Genomic DNA, 19,366 nt, shown 5'->3' with positions numbered 1-19,366 from the left:
TTTTGGCCAGGCACAGTGGCTCACGCCTGTAATCCCAGTGCTTAGGGAGGCCTAGGCGGGCTGATCACTTAAGGTCAGGAGTTCAAGATCAGCCTGGCCAACATAGCGAAACCCCGTCTCTACTAAAAATACTAAAAAAAAAAAAAAAAAAAAAAAAAAAAAAAAAAATTAGCCGGGCATGGTGGCAGGTGCCTGTAGTCTCAGCTACTCAGGAGGCTGACCCAGGAGAATCACTTGAACCCAGGAGGCAGAGGTTGTGGTGAGCTGAGACTGCGCTACTGCACTCCTGCCCGGGTGATAGAGTGAGACTTTGTCTCAAAACAAAACAACAAAACAAAAACAGGATATTTTTTAAAATGCTGAGAGTCCCTAATTCATTCTCAGGAAATTCAGTCTCCTACAAGCCAGATCATGCACAAATTCTCAGCATCACCTAAAGCCTAAGCCACCTCACCAAAGGGGGAGGGAGGGATCAGTTGTTACCATTTTGCAGTCAAAGCCCCAGGGTGTGTGTCTGAGAAGACTGAACTTGAGTAAATTAAGCTCTTCAGATAAATACGGTTTGCTGAAATTAAACATGAAACATTCTGCAAAAGTAGGTGTACTATCCGGAAGCCAAGTAATTAACATCAATGCAGGATCCCAGAACAGAAAAAGGTCATTAAAGGAAAAACTGGTGAAATCCAAATAAAGACTAGAGTTTAGTTCCTAGCAATGTGTCAGTGTTGGTTTCTCAGTTTTGACAAATGTGCCACAGTGGTGTAAGCTGTTAACATTAGGGGAAACCGGAACTGGGTGAGGGCGTGCCTGAGAATTATCTGTGCTAGCTTTGAAACATTTCTGTACATTTGGCTGAGCTCATGCCTATAATCCCAGCACTTTGGGAGGCTGAGGCAGGTGGATCACATGAGGTCAGGAGTTCAAGACCAGCCTGGCCAACATGGTGAACCCTCATCTCTACTAGGAGGTTGCAGTGAGCTGGGATTGTGCCACTGCACTCCAGCCTGGGTGACAGAGCAAGACTGTGTCTCAAAAGAAAAGAAATTTTTCTGTACATTTAAATTATGCCAAAATAAAAAGTTTAAAATTTCAGTACCAATGAACTGGTTTTCTTTCTTATAGGAATACTGAAGGGGGCTTGCAACACTTTAACTTCTTTCTCTGGAGACAGGGTCTCACTCTGTTGCCCAGGTTGGAATGCAGTGGCATGATCACGGCTCACTGCAGCCTCGACTTCCTGGACTCAGGTGTTTCTCCCACCTCAGCCTCCTGAGAAACTGGGACTACCAGTGCACGCCACCATGGCTGGCTAATTTTTTGTATTTTTTGTAGAGATGGGGTCTCACCATGTTGCCCAGGCTGGTCTTGAGCTCCTGAGTTCAAGGGATCCGCCCACCTCAACCTCCCAAAGTGCTGGGATACAGGCATGACCCACCGCATCCGGCTAAGCTTCTCTCAAACAAGATAAAGCTTGCTTCTCTTGCTACCTTTGAACCTCAGCATAAAGAATAGTTACCAACAATGGAGAGTTTGTGCTTTCTTTTAAAAAAAAAAAGCAAAACCAGATGCAGAGCCAGGTCAGTGCCAAGTGAAAAAGAGCCATGCGATATCTTCGCATTTTTTGAATGAATCTTTTCCTTTTGTTGTCATGCCCTTTTAGTGTCATTTTTAATTGACTGGGCAAATGAACTGCAGCATTTTGTAGATGCCAAAGAGGTACTGAATTTCTTAGAACCCAAGTGCACACAAGTGAACTTCAGGAAGTTTTGCAACTTTTTTTCCAGAAAGTGGTGGGCAGCCACAGGACCGAAGGAAACACCCGTCAACATAACCAAGAGGATTTCCTGCCCACACACTCAGCGTCTCAACGTTATTTGAATGGTTTGTAGATGTCTTTCTTTAGAAATATACTAATAAAATTGGAAATACGGGATCAGTAGTCCTAGCAAACCAAAATGACTTCATCCATTTCTGGAGAATAATGAAGTCCTATGCATTCAAGTTGTTTTCTTTTTTCTTCTTTCTTTCTTTTTTTTTTTTTTTTTAAGACCTTTTCTTGGTTATGACAAATGTAACACAATAATTTTTTTTTTTTGAGATGGAGTCTTGCTCTGTCGCCCAGGCTGGAGTGCAGTGGCACGATCTCAGCTCATTGCAACCTCCGCCTCCCAGGTTCAAGTGATTCTTCTGCCTCAGCCTCCCGAGTACCTGGGACTACAGGCGCTCGCCACCAAGCCCAGCTAATTTTTGCATTTTTAGTAGAGACAGGGTTTCACCATATTGGCCAGGCTGGTCTCGAACTCCTGACCTCGTGATCCACCCACTTTGGCTTCCCAAAATGCAGGGATTACAGGTGTGAGCCACCGCGCCTGGCTGTAACACAATAATTTAAGATGACAACATTCGAGGAAGTTAGAACTGAGAAGAGGGTACACAGCATTTTCTGCGAGATTGACTCAACTTTGATTCCATCAAGGAAACAAAAATATTGTATAGAAATTTACTCTTCATTCTCTCCCAAAACATTTAAGAGTTTTTCATTTTTCTTTGTAAGAATATAAAAGGTTTTCCTAAACTCTTTGCATTCTTTTCCTTTTTCTTCTTCTTCTTTTTTTTTTTTTTTTTTTTGAGACAGGGTCTCTCTCTGTCACCCAAGCTGGAGTGCAGTGGCACTACCACTACCATGCCTCACTGCAGCCTGGACCTCCCAGGCTCAAGTGATCCTTCCACCTCAGCCTTCCAAGTAGCTGGGACTGCAGGCATGCACCATGACTCCCAGCTAATTTTTGTATTTTTTGTAGAGACAGCGTCCCACTTTGTTGCCCAAGCTGGTCCAGAACTCCTGGAATATGCGCGCCTCGGATTTCCAAAGTGCTGGGATTATAGGTGTGAGCCACCTGCACCCGGCCTCTTTTTCCATTAATTGGTATGTTTAAAACAATGAGCAACATACCTTCCTTGCTAGAATCTGCCTCTTGACTCTAGCATTGGAATCTATAAAATACAATGCCAAGCAAAGGCATAGGACACGAGTCCTTTACAATGAGTGTTGAAATCATGGCATCAGGGACCCAGAATTCCTGAATTATATTCCTATTCTTTGCCCAAGCCATTTTTATTTTATTTTATTTTACTTTATTTAGAGATGGGATCTCGCTCTATAGCCCAGGCTGGAGTGCAGTGGCATGATCATAGCTCACTGCAGCCACGAACTCCTGGGCTCAAGCTCAAGCAATCCTCCTGCCTCAGCCTCCCAGGTAGCTAGGACTACAGGCAAAAGCCACCATACCTGGCTTCCCGAACAATTTTAAAATTCATTTAGTCAATAAACAGGGAGATGCAGAAATGAGTTAAAGAGCCTTCAAGGACCATACAGTGTAATCTGGAGATACAGACAGGTAACAGTGCTGCAGCTGTTATGCTGGAAGTTTGTGGGGGACATGTGGGAACAAAGCAGGTATAGATTGGAGTGGTGTTTGACCTGACTTGAGAGTAGTGATCTCAGTGGGGGAGATCTTGGCCCCCAGGGGACATTCTGCAATGTCCAAAGACAATTTTGGTTGTCACAACTTGGAGGAGGGGAGGGGTGCCACTGGCATCTGGTGGGCAGAGGCCAGGGATACTGTTAAACAACCTACAAGGGACAGAGCTGCCCCTCACCACAAAGAATTGTCCAGCCCCACATGTCAATAACACTGAGGTTGAGAAACTGTAGTTTAAACAAACAGAAGAAATGGGGTTTACCAGGCAAACTAAACAGAGAAGAATAATTCAGGGAAGTGGTAAGACAGGAGTGAGGGATGGACAGATAAGCTGGAGATGTAATCTGTATGCTTAAGCTGATTTTTTTTTCCCTTTGAACCTTAATTTTCCCATTCACAAAATAGTGATGTGGAATGACTATAATGTGGAACGACTCACCTCTTTTCCTGGTATCAGAAGAAAGTGCCACTGATAAAAATTGTGTGCCTGGGTCCCACCTACTTCTAATTGTCCTGCTCAAGCCTACCTGTTCCTCAGCAGTGCTGGTAGCTTATTGATGAGAACAAAGACGGTACTTGGGAAATCTAAGGAAGGGCAATGTGGCAGGTAAAATTGTCAGTAAGCCGGGCGCGGTGGCTCACGCCTGTAATCCCAGCACTGTGGGAGGCCGAGGCAGGCTGATCACCTGAGGTTGGGACTTCGAGACCAGCCTGACAAACATGGAGAAACCTCGTCTCTACTAAAAAACACAAAATTAGCCGGGCACGGTGGCGCATGCCTGTAGTCCCAGCTACTCGGGAGGCTGAGGCAGGAGAATGGCGTGAACCCAGGAGGCGGAGCTTCCAGTGAGCCGAGATTGCGCCACTGCACTCCAGCCTGGGCGACAGAGCAAGACTCGGTCTCAGAAAAAAAAAAAAAAAAAAAAAATTGTCAGTAAAAGCGAGGACTGTATTTAATGGCATGTAACAAGAACCCAGCTACCACAGCAATTATAATTCTTATGTAATGTGACATCTGGAAATGGGCAGTCTAAGGCTAAATGGCCACTCCATGGTGCCATCAGGAGCCCAGACTCCTTCTGTCTTTCCCCTCTGACGTCCTTAGCATGTGACTCCAATCCGCATATTTGTGAGATGGCGGCTGAACCTCTCAATCTTTGGAAGTTTCATCAGCATTCCAGGCAAGGAAGAGGAGAAAAAAGGAAAAGAGCAACAGGCAAAAGGTGAAAGCCTTCCCAGTTGAGTCTCCTCCACTTAACAAACTTTCCTGGAATCATCTGTGCCTAGAACTTCCACGTATGTATACATTGGCCTGAACCACATTATGTAACTATCCATAAACTCCAGGGAGTCTGGAAGCTGAGTGTTTTCAAGTGGGCATCTTGAACAAAATAGTTTTTTTTAATAAGGAAGAAAAAGTATAATAAGTGCTGTGTAGGTAACTAGAACTGTTGCCTTAGTGCTTTAAAATGAGTACATTCAGGGCCAGGAGCGGTGGCTCACGCCTGTAATTCCAGCACTTTGGGAGGCCGAGGGGGGTGGATCACCTGAGGTTGGGAGTTCAAGACCAGCCTCACCCACATGGAAAAACCCCGTCTCTACTAAAAATACAAAATTAGCTGGGCATGGTGGCACATGCCTGTAATTCCAGCTACTTGGGAGGCTGAGGCAGGAGAATCGCTTGAACCCAGGAGGCAGAGGTTGGGGTGAGCTGAGATGGCGCCATTGCACTCCAGCCTGGGCAACAAGAGTGAGACTCCGTCTCAAAAAAAGAAAAAAAAAAAATGAGTTCATTCAGCTGGGAGCGGTAGCTCATGCCTGTAATTCCAGCACTTTGGGAGGGTGAGGCGGGTAGATCACCTGAGGTCAGGAATTCGAGACCAGCCTGGCCAATGTAACAAAACCCCGTCTCTACTAAAAATACAAACAACAAAAAAAATTAGCCAGGCATGATGGTGCATGCCTGTAATCCCAGCTACTTAGGAGGCTGAGACAGGAGAATCATTTGAACCCGGGAGGCGAAAGCTCCAGTGAGCCGACATCATGCCACTGCACTTCAGCCTGAGTGACAGAGTAAGACCCTGTCTCAAAATATAATAAAATAAAATAAAGCATATTGCAGATAATGTAACCATTCAATAGTCATTCGAAAATATTTACTGAATGCCAAGTATGTACTCAGCACTATCGTAAGCACAGAACACACAAAAAATGGAACCACGAATAACCCTAGCTTCTGCGTCTAATGAGCTTGTTGAAATCCAGTTGGGAAAAACATACAACATAAACAATAAGAAGTTGGACAACCATGAAAAAGTTAAATAACAATCTATAATAGCAATATAAAAAAGCAGTACATCACTGGTGGGAATGTAAAATGGTATAACCTATAGCCACTTTGGAAAGCTGCTAAGTTTCTAAAAAATTTAAACATAGTATTTACCATATGATACTGCAATTCCACTTATAGGTATTTACCCAAGAGAAATGAAAATATAAAGATTTCACCAGGTCCCGTGGCTCACGCCTATAATCCCAACGCTTTGGGAGCCCAACTTAGGTGGATTACCTGAGGTCAGGAGTTCCAGACCAGGCTGGCCAACATGGTGAAACTCTGTCTCTACTAAAAATACAAAAATCAACCAGGCTTGGTGGCTTGTACCCGTAATCCCAGCTACTCGGGAAGCTGAGGCAGGAGAATCAAGAGTTGGAGGTTGCAGTAAGACAGTGAGCTGAGATCGTGCCACTGCACTCCAGCCTGGGCAACAAAGCGAGATCCCATCTCAAAAAGAAAAAAAAAAGTGAGAATGTTTCTTAATTGAAAAAACATAGGCCTGTCTGGGCACAGTGGCTCACACCTGTAATCCCAACACTTTGGGAGGCCGAGGCGGGCGGATCACAAGGTCAGGAGTTCTATACCAGCCTGTCCAACATGGTGAAACCCTGTCTCTACTAAAAAAACAAAAATTAGATGGGTATGGTGGCAGGCGCCTGTAATCCCAGGTACTCGGGAGGCTGAGGCAGGAGAATTGCTTGAACCCGGGAGGCGGAGTTTGCAGTGAGCCGAGATCGCGCCACTGCACTCCAGCCTGGGTGACAGAGGGAGACTCTGTCTCGAAAAAAAGAAAAAACATAAGTCCTTGGTTGGGAGGAAAGTTGTACTGTTCAAATTTTTTCTGTCTGCTTCCTCTGTTGATTCTGAGAATTGTATTTATCTCCCATTGTGATTTGTGGATCATTTTCATCATTTCAGTCTTTGTTTTATACATTTCTTTTCTTTTCTTTTTTTGAGACAGAGTTTCACTCTTGTTGCCCTGGTTGGAGCGCAATGGTGCGATCTCGGCTCACTGCAACCTCCCCTTCCCGGGTTCAAGTGATTCTCCTGCCTCAGCCTCCTGAGTAGCTGGGATTACAGGCGCCCACCACCACGCCCAACTAATTTTTGTTATTTTTAGTAGAGATAGCTGTTGGGAGCAAGCCCCCCAAAGTCTGGCCATAAACTGGCCCCAAAACTGGCCATAAATAAAATCTCTGCAGCAATGTAACATGTCCATAATGGCTATAACGCCCAAGCTGGAAGGCTGTGGGTTTACGGGAATGAGGGCAAGGAACACCTGGCCTGCCCAGGGCGGAAAACCGCTTAAAGGCATTCTTAAACCACAAACAATAGCATAAGCAATTCATGCCTTAAGAGCATGCTCCCGCTGCAGTTTACTAGCCCAACCTATTTCTTTAATTCAGCCCATCCCTTCGTTTCCCTTAAGGGATACTTTTAGTTAATTTAATATCTATAGAAACAATGCTAATGACTGGTTTGCTGTTAATAAATATGTGGGTAAATCTCTGTTCAGGGTTCTCAGCTCTGAAGGCTGTAAGATCCCTGATTTCCCACTTCACACCTCTATATTTCCTTTTTTTTTTTTTTTTTTTTGAGACAGTCTCACTCTCGCCCAGGCTGGAGTGCAGTGGCACGATCTCTGCTCACTGCAAGCTCCGCCTCCCGGGTTCACGCCATTCTCCCGCCTCAGCCTCCCGAGTAGTTGGGACTACAGGCGCCTGCCACTACGCCCGGCTAATTTTTTGTATTTTTAGTACAGATGGGGTTTCACCGTGTTAGCCAGGATGGTCTCGATCTCCTGACTTCGTGATCCGCCTGCCTCGGCCTCCGAAAGTGCTGGGATTACAAGCGTGAGCCACCGTGCCTGGCCTCACACCTCTATATTTCTGTGTGTGTGTCTTTAATTCCTCTAGCACTGCTGGGTTAGGGTCTCCCCGACCGAGCTGGTCTCGGCAGATAAGGTTTCACCATGTTGGCCAGGCTGGTCTCAAACTCCTGACTTCAGGGGATCCCCGCCCCAGCCTCCCAAAGAGCTGGGATTACGGGCATGAGTCACCGTGCCCAGCCAATTTTCTTTTGTTTTTTCTTTTGAGACAGGATCTCACTCTGTCACCCAGGCTTGAATGCAGTGGTACCATCTCGGCTCACTGCAGCCTCAGTCTTCTGGGCTCAAATGATCCTCCCACCTTAGCCTCCCGAGCAGCTGGGGCTACAAGTGCACACTACCAAGCCCAGCTAATTTTTTTTTTTTTTTTTTTTTTTTTTGGAGACAGAGTCTTGCTGTGTCCCTCACCCAGGTTGGAGTGCAGTGGCTTGATCTTGGCTCACTACAACCTCTGCCTCCCGTGTTCAAGCAATTCTCGCCTCAGCCTCCTCAGTAGCTGGGATTACAGGCACGTGCCACCATGCCCAGTTAATTTTTGTATTTTTAATAGAGACGGGGTTTCGCCATGTTGACCAGGCTGGTCTTGAACCCCTGACCTCAGCCTCCCAAAGTGCTGAGATTACAGGTGTGAGCCGACATGCTAGGCCTATACATTTCAAAATTATGTTGCTATGTTCATAAAGATGTATATATGGTAACTTGTACCTTCAATCAACATGAAATACCCTTCTTTGTCCTTTTAATGCCTTTATGATAAATTCTGTCTCATATTAATATTGCTACATATGCTTTCTTTCCATAAACATTTCCATAAACATAAAAATGGCTGGTAAGTCATTTTCCTTTTTTTTTTTTTTTTAATTTTTGTTTTTTAGAGGCAGGAGCTCATTCTGTCTCCCAGGTTGGAGTACAATGGTTCAATCATAGCTCATAGCTTACTGCAGCCTCGAACTCCTGGGTTCAAGGGATCTTACCACCTCCATCTTCTGAGCAGCTGGGACTACAGGTGCAAGTCACCACGCCTGGTTAATTTTTTAAAATTTTTTGTACAGACAAGGTCACAATATGTTTCCCAGCCTGGTCTTGAACTCCTGGCCTCAAGCAATCCTCCTGCCTTGAGAAATATAGTAAACAAAAAATGTGAAATAACATGGCAGAAATAAGTCCAAATAAATAAATAATCAAAAATAAATACAAATGATTTATATTCTCTTCTTAAAAGAGAGAAGCTCTGAGAAACCCCAAAGCCAGCTATATGTTGTTTATAAAGAGACATACATAAAACAAAACAGCATGATTAAGAAGATAATATAACCCATTCACATTTATGTTTTATTATTTATATATTTGGACTTATTCCTGCCATGTTATTTTCTGTTTTCTGCTTACCAGTGTACAGTATTTTTCTGTTTTCCCTTATCTTTTCTGGAATGCCTATTTATTTCTGTTCCTGTTTTGTCCACCCTTTCCTGACTGATTCTTTCTGAATAACGACTTTTTTTTTTCTTTTTTTTTGAGAAAGTCTCACTCTGTTGACCAGGCTGGAGTGCAACGGCACAATCTTGGCTAATTGCAACCTCTGCCTCCCAGGTTCAAGACATTATCCTGCCTCAGCCTCCCCAGTAGCTGAGATTACAGGCACCCCCCACCATGTCCGGCTAATTTTTGTATTTTTAGTAGAGACTGGGTTTCACCATGTTGGCCAGGCCAGTCTCGAACTCCTGATCTCAGGTGATCTGCCCACCTCGGCCTCCCAAAGTGCTGGGATTACAGGTGTGAGCCACCGCGTTTGGCCTCAAAGACCGAGAACTTTGTAATTTATATATTTTATAGCTCTTATCACAGGTGTCTAGTAAATATTTTTAAACACTTATGGCACCTGATGCAAGAATTACCAGGCTCATTTTATAGAGAGGATATGAAACTGTCCAAGGGTTTGGACTCACATGTTCAAGACTGCATGGACAGCAATCTGTAGTGGGTCAAATTATTGTTTTTAGTATGATTTAAAGTGTTTGTCAAAAATATAAAAGTCTTGAAAACAAGCTGGGGAAGTGAATTTCAATATCCCATTAACTAAGATCAAAGTGCAATTCATCAAGCTTTTTTCCCCATCCCACACGCTGTGCTTTCTCTACTCAGTTACTCACTACACCCTGCTGGACTAAAAGGGTCCTCCAGCATTTTCTTTCTTACACAGTGCAAGACATTCTCTTGGCATTAATAAATGTTCACTTAATAAATGAAAAGGGCCGGGCTCTGTGGTTCCTGCCTGCAATCCCAGCACTTTGGGAGGCCAAGGCAAGAGGATCGCTTGAGCCTAGGAGTTCCAGCCTAGGCAACGTGGCAAAACCCAGTCTCAAAAAAAAAAAAAAAGGAAAAAAAAGGCATCAAAAAATAAAACGTTAACAGGTGGCATGACATGACATGACTTTTCTAACAGCCTCTTACAGCTTTCCAAGGTCTTTTAATATGAAGCTGTAGGTCTCGGCTAGAAGACACCTCCAGACTTCTCCCAAAACATTTCAGAGGCCAGGAGTAAGTCTCCCCACATCTGAAGGCACATCAGAACCCAGGTGGCCCAAGCTGATGAGAGTTAAACAGGAAGTTGGTTTCTTGGTCCGGCAGAGACTCCAATCACCCCCACCTCTTTTCCAACCCACAGGACAGCACGTGCTCAGGAGGCTCTGGAGTTGGGACAGCCCAGTTAAAAAAAAAAAAAAATCATTGATTTCCCTCCCAACGAAGAGGCAGAAAACACGTTAGGAGACTCGTGGCCCAGTCCTGGCAAAAACCAAAACTATGTCCCTTTAGAGGGCTTAGATATCAAGAGATGGACTTGCTTTTAGTTCTTTTTCCCATCCTGTTCCCTCCCTACCAAAATACAATTGACCAGCTAATCCGACTTAATAACACTAAAGAATTACTTAGGAACCTGCTATCTTAACATTTCACTTTTTGCATATCCTCCAAATACCAGGTAGCAGTCTTACTACTGTTTGCACCCCTAGAACCTGGAATAGTGCTGCCCGCAGAGGAGGAAGCAATAATTACTTGTTAGAGAAGGTATTGCTGTGCATTTCTGGGGAATTTCACATTTTGTAATTTGCTTTAAAAAAAGTGGACAGGCATATTTACGGGGGTTTCTCGGACTTCTCCATGTTAATATTCGTGTGTATAAATCGCTCCCGTGCTGCTCTCTGGGGGCCCCTCTTTCACAAACACCTGGCCACCCTCACGCCACAATGGCCAGGCAGGAACCTCGACCTCCCCTCGGAGAGGGGGCTCAGGGTCAACCCCGGGGTCTCAGTCTCTACATGTGACGTTTTCCTGTCCCCTCATTTAAAATAACAAGAGGCTGGGCCCAGTGGCTTACGCCTGTAATCCCAGCACTTTGGGAGGCCGAGGCGGGCGATCACGAGGTCAGGAGATGGAGACCATCCTGGCCAACACGGTGAAACCCCGCCTCTACTAAACATACAAAAAATTAGCCGGGTGTGGTGGCGGGCGCCCGTAGTCCCAGCTACTCGGGAGGCTGAGGCAGGAGAATTGCTTGAACCCGGAGGCGGAGGTTGCAGTGAGCTGAGATCTCGCCACTGCACTCCAGCCTGGTGACAGAGCCTGACTTCGTCTCAAAAAATAAGAGTAAAAAATAAAATAAAAATAATAGAGGCCGAAGCGGGAGGTTCACTTGAGCTCAGAAGTTCGAGATCAGCCTGGGCAACACAGTGAGACCTCGTTTCTATTTAAAAAATAAAATAAATTTAAAAAAATGCACGCTCATAGTACAAAGTTTAGAAATGGAACGAAAAACTAAAATTAAAGGTATTCCCCTCCAACCCAGAGATAACACCTATCGTTTATTAAGCCCTCACTATTGTTAAACTTAGTTTTAAAGGGCACGATCTCATTTCTCAAAGACTTCTATTCCGCAGAATTTCCAGGCTTTTTTCTTTTTCTTTTTTTGAGACGGAGTCTCGCTCTGTCGCCCAGGCCGGGGTGCAGTGGCGCGATCTCGGCTCACTGAAACCTCTGTCCAGTCTTTTCGAACCCAAGGCCCAACTGCGCTCTATCTCGACTTTCGGCTCCACTCGGAGCCCGAAGTGGCGCACGAGATAAAATGTTGTCAGGCTGAGGTAATTCTCTGTTAGTCCCGGTAAAAATTCGTCAGTCTGGAAAGCTCTCGGTTTGGAATTAAATTCTGTCACTCCGGATGGAAATAAGTCCGCTTAAGGGGGGAAAATCCGTTTGTGGAGGACACGCTCCCGCAGGTAACCCCTCGCGGAAAATGACCCCAACTACCTTTGGCCAGGGATTGCCGCTGCCACGCCGGACTCCATAGCCACGGTCCTGAAACGCCCCGCCGGGCAGGCCGGACCAATGGACGCCGAGCTCGGCCGTGCGTCACGCGACGCTGGCCAATCGCGGAGGGCCACGACCGTAGAAAGGCCGGGCGCGGCGAGGCTGGGCGCTGGGCGGCTGCGGCGCGCGGTGCGTAGTCTGGAGCTATGGTGGTGGTGGCGGCAGCCGCGCCGAACCCGGCCGACGGGACCCCTAAAGTTCTGCTTCTGTCGGGGCAGCCCGCCTCCGCCGCCGGAGCCCCGGCCGGCCAGGCCCTGCCGCTCATGGTGCCAGCCCAGAGAGGGGCCAGCCCGGAGGCAGCGAGCGGGGGGCTGCCCCAGGCGCGCAAGCGACAGCGCCTCACGCACCTGAGCCCCGAGGAGAAGGCGCTGAGGAGGTGGGCGAGGGGCCGGGGTCTGGGGCCAGATCTGAAGCCGGGACTAGGGGCAGGGGCTGGGAGCGGGGACCCAGCACTGGCCGCCCTGCAGGGCTCCGTCGCCTTTGGCCTGGCGGGTCGGTGCCAGCGTGGCGCGGGGCGGGGCAGGAAGCCCCGACTGACCGGATCCGCCACGCTGGGAACCTAGGGCGGCCCAGGGCTCTTTTCTGTACTTCTTAACTCTCTCGTTAGAGATGACCAGAGCTGGGGATGCGGGCACCTGTCTTCCAGGCCCTCTTGCTGTGTGGCCGCAGACTGGTGGTTCAGCCTCTTAACTCGGACATGAGGTCGAATAATCTGTTTTGGTTTACTGCTATTTCTGGAGAGGCGCGGAGCTGAAATAACAGAGCTGTTGAAAGGGCTGGGAATTCTGCGAGGCTCACTGGTCTAGCTCAGTATCTGCGTTCTTAAAATGGAACCTACTTCATGAGGTCTTTGGGGAGATTGAGACTTGGATATAATGTGCCTAGCACGTAGTCCTCCGTAAATGTTCACTCTTTTGTGATCATTGTGCCTTCTGTGATTTATGAAGTGTCTCTTCTGAGTTAATTCTTTAAAAAAAAAAAAGTGTCTCCTCCAACAGACACGGACCCATCAGCAGGTCACTGCCTAGGATCTCAACACTAGAGATCAGGGAGTGGCATCAGCCTCTCCCTTTTCTAAATTGGACTTGGGGACGGAGGGTTGATGTCATAGCAAGATTGCAGCCTTCACTAGATTAATGAGGCCAGGTTGGATCCTGTTTAAGAGAACTGGAGACAGGAAGCAGCGGGGGAATAGATGGGGAAAGAGGAAAGTTCCTTATGATGCAAGATGAATAGTGTGTGTGTCCAGCCCCAGTGCTGTGACGGGGGTGAGTCTGAGGTGGACGGATGATGCAATATAGGAGAGAATAAAGCAGGTCTTCGAGCTAGATTGACAGAAGACTGTATTTTTTATTTTGTTTTATTGAGGGGAGGAGCCTGAAGTGTATTTTATCATTAGTCTGTCTTATACTGTAAATAAAAATGAAAGCACCAGCTGGTAAAGTTTTCAAATAAAGACATAAATAAGGTTTGATATGACTCAGTGTGGTATGTTCCTTCTCTTCCTAGGAAACTGAAAAACAGAGTAGCAGCTCAGACTGCCAGAGATCGAAAGAAGGCTCGAATGAGTGAGCTGGAACAGCAAGTGGTAGATTTAGAAGAAGAGGTAAAACTACTTAAGGTCAAACTCTTTTATCCATTGTATACCCTTCCTTGGTGAATGTTCTGATATTTGCTTCCCATCCCAAGTTGTTTCAGCCCCTATTAGAATACAATTGAATATGTGATTAAAAGTTAAACTAGGCTGGGCATGGTGGCTCATGCCTGTAATCCCAGCACTTTGGGAGCCTGAGTTGGGCAGATCACTCGAGGCCAGCAGTTTGAGACCAGCCTAGCCAACATGGTAAAATCCCGTCTCTACCCAAAAATATACCAAAAAAAAAAAAAAAAAAAGCCAAGCGTGAGTGCCTGTAGTCCCAGCTACTCGGGAGGTTGAGGTGGGAGGATTGTTTGAACCTGGGAGAGGGAGGTTGCAGTGAGCTGAGATCGCACCACTGCACTCCAGCCTGGGCAACAGAGTGAGACTCTGTCTCAAGAAAAAAAAGTTTGCTGGGCACCAGGGCTCACACCTGTAATCCCAGCACTTTGGGAGGCCAAGGTGGGTAGATAACTTGAGATCAGGAGTTCGAGACCAGCCTGACCAACGTGGTGAAACCCCATCTCTATTAAAAATACAAAAATTAGCCGGGTGTCGTGGCAGGCACCTGTAATCCCAGCTGCTCCGGAGGCTGAGGCAGGAGAATCACTTGAACCCAGGAGGCGGAGGTTGCAGTGAGCTGAGATCACGAGATCATGCCACTGCACTCCAGTCTGGGCGACAGAGCAAAAACCCTGTCTCAAAAAAAAAAAAAAAAAAAAAAGTTAATCTAAGTTAGGACAGACAGTTGGTGAAGTGGTGAAGCTTGTTGAGGGCAGAAGTGATTGACTTTGTGGCATTTGGTGCTAGATGTATCTCAAAGTAGATGGATTTAACAATGTTTATTGAGTTTGTAGTAAGAAATTAGCAAGGGCTAATAGGAAATAATTGCTTAAACTTTACATTCTTCCTGGCATGGCCAGAAATTCACTAAAGGTTCCTTTCCCCCTCTAGGGTCCACCTGTTAATCGATCTTAAATTGTTGCCAATTACACATCTTGAATACATAGAGATTATTTATATTGTTTTTTTAACCCCTTGGTCAATTTGCATATATTGAGCTTTTTAAAGTTTTAATCATTAGTTGGTTCTTCTAAGAATCATGAGTCAGGAGCAGGGATTTTTTTTAACTTATTTTGGATTTATAGTCACCACTACCACTTTTATTATTACCTGCCAGTTCAAGATAGTTATTTATTTGTATTTTATATTATTATTATTATTATCATCATCATTATTTTGAGATGGAGTCTCACTCTGTTGCCCAGGCTGGAGTGCAGTGGTGCAATCTCGGCTCACTGCAACCTCTGCCTCCCAGGTTCAAGCAATTCTCCCTGCTTCAGCCTCCACATTAGCTGGGATTACAGGCACCCGTCACCACATCCAGCTAATTTTTGGATTTTTTAGTAGAGGTGGGGGTTTGCCATGTTGGCCAGGCTGGTTTTGAACTCTTGACCTCAGGTGATCCACCTGCCTTGGCCTCCCAAAGTGTTAGGATTACAAGCGTGAGCCACCGAGCCTGGCCAAGATAGTTTTAAAAAAAAATTATATCTACATTAAAGCCACAAGTCACCCTTTGCTGAAGTCAGTATTAGTAGTTGGAAGCAGTGTGTTATTCTTGACCCCATGAAGTGGCACTTATTAAGTAGCTTGCTTTTCGATAATTATGGCCTAGCTTTTTAAAACCTACTATGAACACCACAAGCATAGAGTTTTCCAAAAGTTCAAGAAGGAAAGGAAACCAATTATACTGAATCAGGTAGATTCTTAACTGAAATAATTAGATGTTTTAATAGCCTCTTATGAACTTTCTTCCAGAACCAAAAACTTTTGCTAGAAAATCAGCTTTTACGAGAGAAAACTCATGGCCTTGTAGTTGAGAACCAGGAGTTAAGACAGCGCTTGGGGATGGATGCCCTGGTTGCTGAAGAGGAGGCGGAAGCCAAGGTAAATCATCTCCTTTATTTGGTGCCTCATGTGAGTACTGGTTCCAAGTGACATGACCCAGCGATTTTGTTTACAGTCTGGACTTCTGATCAAGAGCGTTCTTGAAATTTTCCTTCAGTTTTAAGACATTTTCATGTAGGCAGAGTGTTCTTCCCCTAAAGGCACTTGACACTCATTTTTTAAGTGTGTAGTGAACAGTACTAAGATCTAATAATGAAAACAAGTTACATGGCTCCCTAAGAACAAGTACTAACAAATGCAGTAGCCAACAAGATTACCATGCAATCATTAAGGAGAACCAAAGTAAGAGAGCCACTCAAACCAGACTTTGAACGCCACTAAAATTAAAGTAGTTCTTTGATGAATATGAATGAGTAGGGAAAGGATTCTTTGTGATAGTGATACCTCTGCGGTAAGAGAAGGGTGGTATGTGAGTTTTAGTCTACAGATTATGGCAAATTCAGTGACAACAATCAAATGGTCTAAGATTGACAGTAGCACAGTTTTACTCTGTGAAGGTAATGTTCAGGACAAATTTCAAGAAAACTAGAAAACCATTCTTTACAGCTGAAATCTTTCCCGAACCATTGTTATTTCCACTTTTAAGTCCTCAAGAGATGAGAAAAGGGAGGTAAGGCTTCCTTATACATTTCCTGCACAATGAAACATTTTTCCTCCTCCAGGCAAAGATTCAAGCAGAACTGGCAAATATCTTATCTTGCTCTTCTCAATAATAATAATGTTGTTAGATAATAAAGTTCTATAGCAATTTAACCCTAGAATCTTTTTGAAAAGTAATTCTTTAAAGTTGAGAATCACAGCTGTCTAGCAAGCATTTCCTTGGGCACTTGAAGCTGTTTATTCACTTTGGTCTTTCCTCCCAGGGGAATGAAGTGAGGCCAGTGGCCGGGTCTGCTGAGTCCGCAGCACTCAGACTACGTGCACCTCTGCAGCAGGTGCAGGCCCAGTTGTCACCCCTCCAGAACATCTCCCCGTGGATTCTGGCGGTATTGACTCTTCAGATTCAGAGGTAGGGATCATTCTGACTTATTAAAGAGCTATATAACCAGTTAATTCCATCTGTTTGATGCTTGACATCCCTAACTAGACAGATGAGGGTTGAAGTTCGTTTTTGGTGGGGTTGGAGGTGAACATCAACTACCTTCCTAGTTCCAGGTAATATAGGACATGGAGTGAAGTGTAGATAAATGGGTCTGGTGGGTCCCGAGGTCATCTTATCACATAATGACTAATTTACATTATGGAACCCAGTACAAAGTGTTCCAGTTAGATTTTCCATTGTATTCTGACAGTTGTACTTCATTTAATTTTTGCCTCTTACAGTCTGATATCCTGTTGGGCATTCTGGACAACTTGGACCCAGTCATGTTCTTCAAATGCCCTTCCCCAGAGCCTGCCAGCCTGGAGGAGCTCCCAGAGGTCTACCCAGAAGGACCCAGTTCCTTACCAGCCTCCCTTTCTCTGTCAGTGGGGACGTCATCAGCCAAGCTGGAAGCCATTAATGAACTAATTCGTTTTGACCACATATATACCAAGCCCCTAGTCTTAGAGATACCCTCTGAGACAGAGAGCCAAGCTAATGTGGTAGTGAAAATCGAGGAAGCACCTCTCAGCCCCTCAGAGAATGATCACCCTGAATTCATTGTCTCAGTGAAGGAAGAACCTGTAGAAGATGACCTCGTTCCGGAGCTGGGTATCTCAAATCTGCTTTCATCCAGCCACTGCCCAAAGCCATCTTCCTGCCTACTGGATGCTTACAGTGACTGTGGATATGGGGGTTCCCTTTCCCCCTTCAGTGACATGTCCTCCCTGCTTGGTGTAAACCATTCTTGGGAGGACACTTTTGCCAATGAACTCTTTCCCCAGCTGATTAGTGTCTAAGGAATGATCCAATACTGTTGCCCTTTTCCTTGACTATTACACTGCCTGGAGGATAGCAGAGAAGCCTGTCTGTGCTTCATTCAAAAAGCCAAAATAGAGAGTATACAGTCCTAGATAATTCCTCTATTTGTTCAGATCTCATAGATGACCCCCAGGTATTGTCTTTTGACATCCAGCGGTCCAAGGTATTGAGACATATTACTGGAAGTAAGAAATATTACTATAATTGAGAACTACAGCTTTTAAGATTGTACTTTTATCTTAAAAGGGTGGTAGTTTACCCTAAAATACTTATTATGTAAGGGTCATTAGACAAATGTCTTGAAGTAGACATGGAATTTATGAATGGTTCTTTATCATTTCTCTTCCCCCTTTTTGGCATCCTGGCTTGCCTCCAGTTTTAGGTCCTTTAGTTTGCTTCTGTAAGCAACGGGAACACCTGCTGAGGGGGCTCTTTCCCTCATGTATACTTCAAGTAAGATCAAGAATCTTTTGTGAAATTATAGAAATTTACTATGTAAATGCTTGATGGAATTTTTTCCTGCTAGTGTAGCTTCTGAAAGGTGCTTTCTCCATTTATTTAAAACTACCCATGCAATTAAAAGGTACAATGCAGCACCCTTGTTTGATTTCTTCTAAGGGCCGTAAGTCTTGTTGTCTCCCTAGATGTTTATCTGTGTGCTGTGGTAGGAATTAATCCAACTGAAGTGAGCCTAACGCTTTTTAAAGTGACTGAAGGCTTTTCCACCTTAATTACTGCCTGCTTTAATTCTGGACTGCCATAAGTGATATAAGCTATAATTTGAGCAGTTACTATCTTTCTGAGACAGATTCTTGAGCCTAACTGACCAATATCACAGCTAGTAAGTGGAAGAGCTAGAACCCTAACCACTATTTGCTACACCATCTTATAAATGTTAAACAAGGACACACCATCACATATCGAGATTCTCTTGCCCTTATTATGGGAATTAAGAGCATTTTCTAGACTGAAACTCCCTATTTTCAACTCTGCCACTGGTAAGCTGGGTAACCCAGGGGTTATATATAATCACTTATTTCCTCATCTGTAAAGTTGGATAATGGTATCTCTAAAGGTTAAGATTCAAAGAGACGATGCATTATAAGCATTTAGTATACGCTAGGCACCATCCTAAACACTGGAAAGTTAGTTATTATCTCCTAATCCACTTTGGAAGGGTTTTAATCTCTTCCAGAATTATATTTACTCAAGAATTTGTTTCATCAAAGAATAAACCTCGGCCAGGCGCGGTGGCTCGTGCCTGTAATCCCAGCACTTTGGGAGGCTGAGGCGGGTGGATCACGAGGTCAGGAGATCGAGACCATCCTGCCTAACATGGGGAAACCCTGTCTCTACTAAAAATACAAAAAATTAGCCAGGCGTGGTGGCGGGCGCCTGTAATCCCAGCTACTTGGGAGGCTGAGGCAGGAGAATGGCGTGAACCCGGGAGGCGGAGCTTGCAGTGAGGGGAGATCGCGCCACTGCACTCCAGCCTGGGCAACAGAGCGAGACTCCGTCTCAAAAAATAAATAAATAAATAAATAAACCTCTTCAAGAAAGAATCCTAGTGATATTAATACAACTCCCAAAGACTTGATAACCTCCTCATCCTTCATAGCATCTTTTCCTTGGAAATCTTACAAGGTTTTACAGGACTTTACTTATTTATAAAAATTTCACCTATGCCAGTAGATGAAATCATTCTATGCCAATTTAGCATTTAAATGCTATGTTCCCAACTTACAAAGACTAACTCTGGGGAGGTCAAAGTGAATGAGTAGAAAAAAGGCAG

At 45.0% G+C, this 19,366-nt stretch overlaps 2 protein-coding genes across 4 annotated transcripts in view; one reads left to right on the top strand and one right to left on the bottom strand.

Moving 5' to 3' along the window:
- The window catches only part of CCDC117 (coiled-coil domain containing 117), a 72,744-nt gene that overhangs the window by 32,890 nt on the left and 20,488 nt on the right, over nucleotides 1-19,366 (bottom strand). The window lies entirely within an intron of this gene.
- Nucleotides 12,153-18,167, top strand: XBP1 (X-box binding protein 1). The gene is given in 6 exon segments (XM_515053.8): nucleotides 12,153-12,443; nucleotides 13,577-13,673; nucleotides 15,522-15,650; nucleotides 16,535-16,594; nucleotides 16,597-16,680; nucleotides 16,995-18,167. Coding segments are annotated over 6 exon segments (1,158 nt in total). The 5' UTR covers nucleotides 12,153-12,213; the 3' UTR covers nucleotides 17,553-18,167.

This window comes from Pan troglodytes, chromosome 23 (genome assembly GCF_028858775.2).
Source record: "Pan troglodytes isolate AG18354 chromosome 23, NHGRI_mPanTro3-v2.0_pri, whole genome shotgun sequence".
In the NCBI taxonomy this organism is placed as follows: Eukaryota; Metazoa; Chordata; class Mammalia; order Primates; family Hominidae; genus Pan; species Pan troglodytes.
Note: the sequence above shows the minus strand (reverse complement) of the source record. Positions and strands in the feature narration are given on the sequence as shown.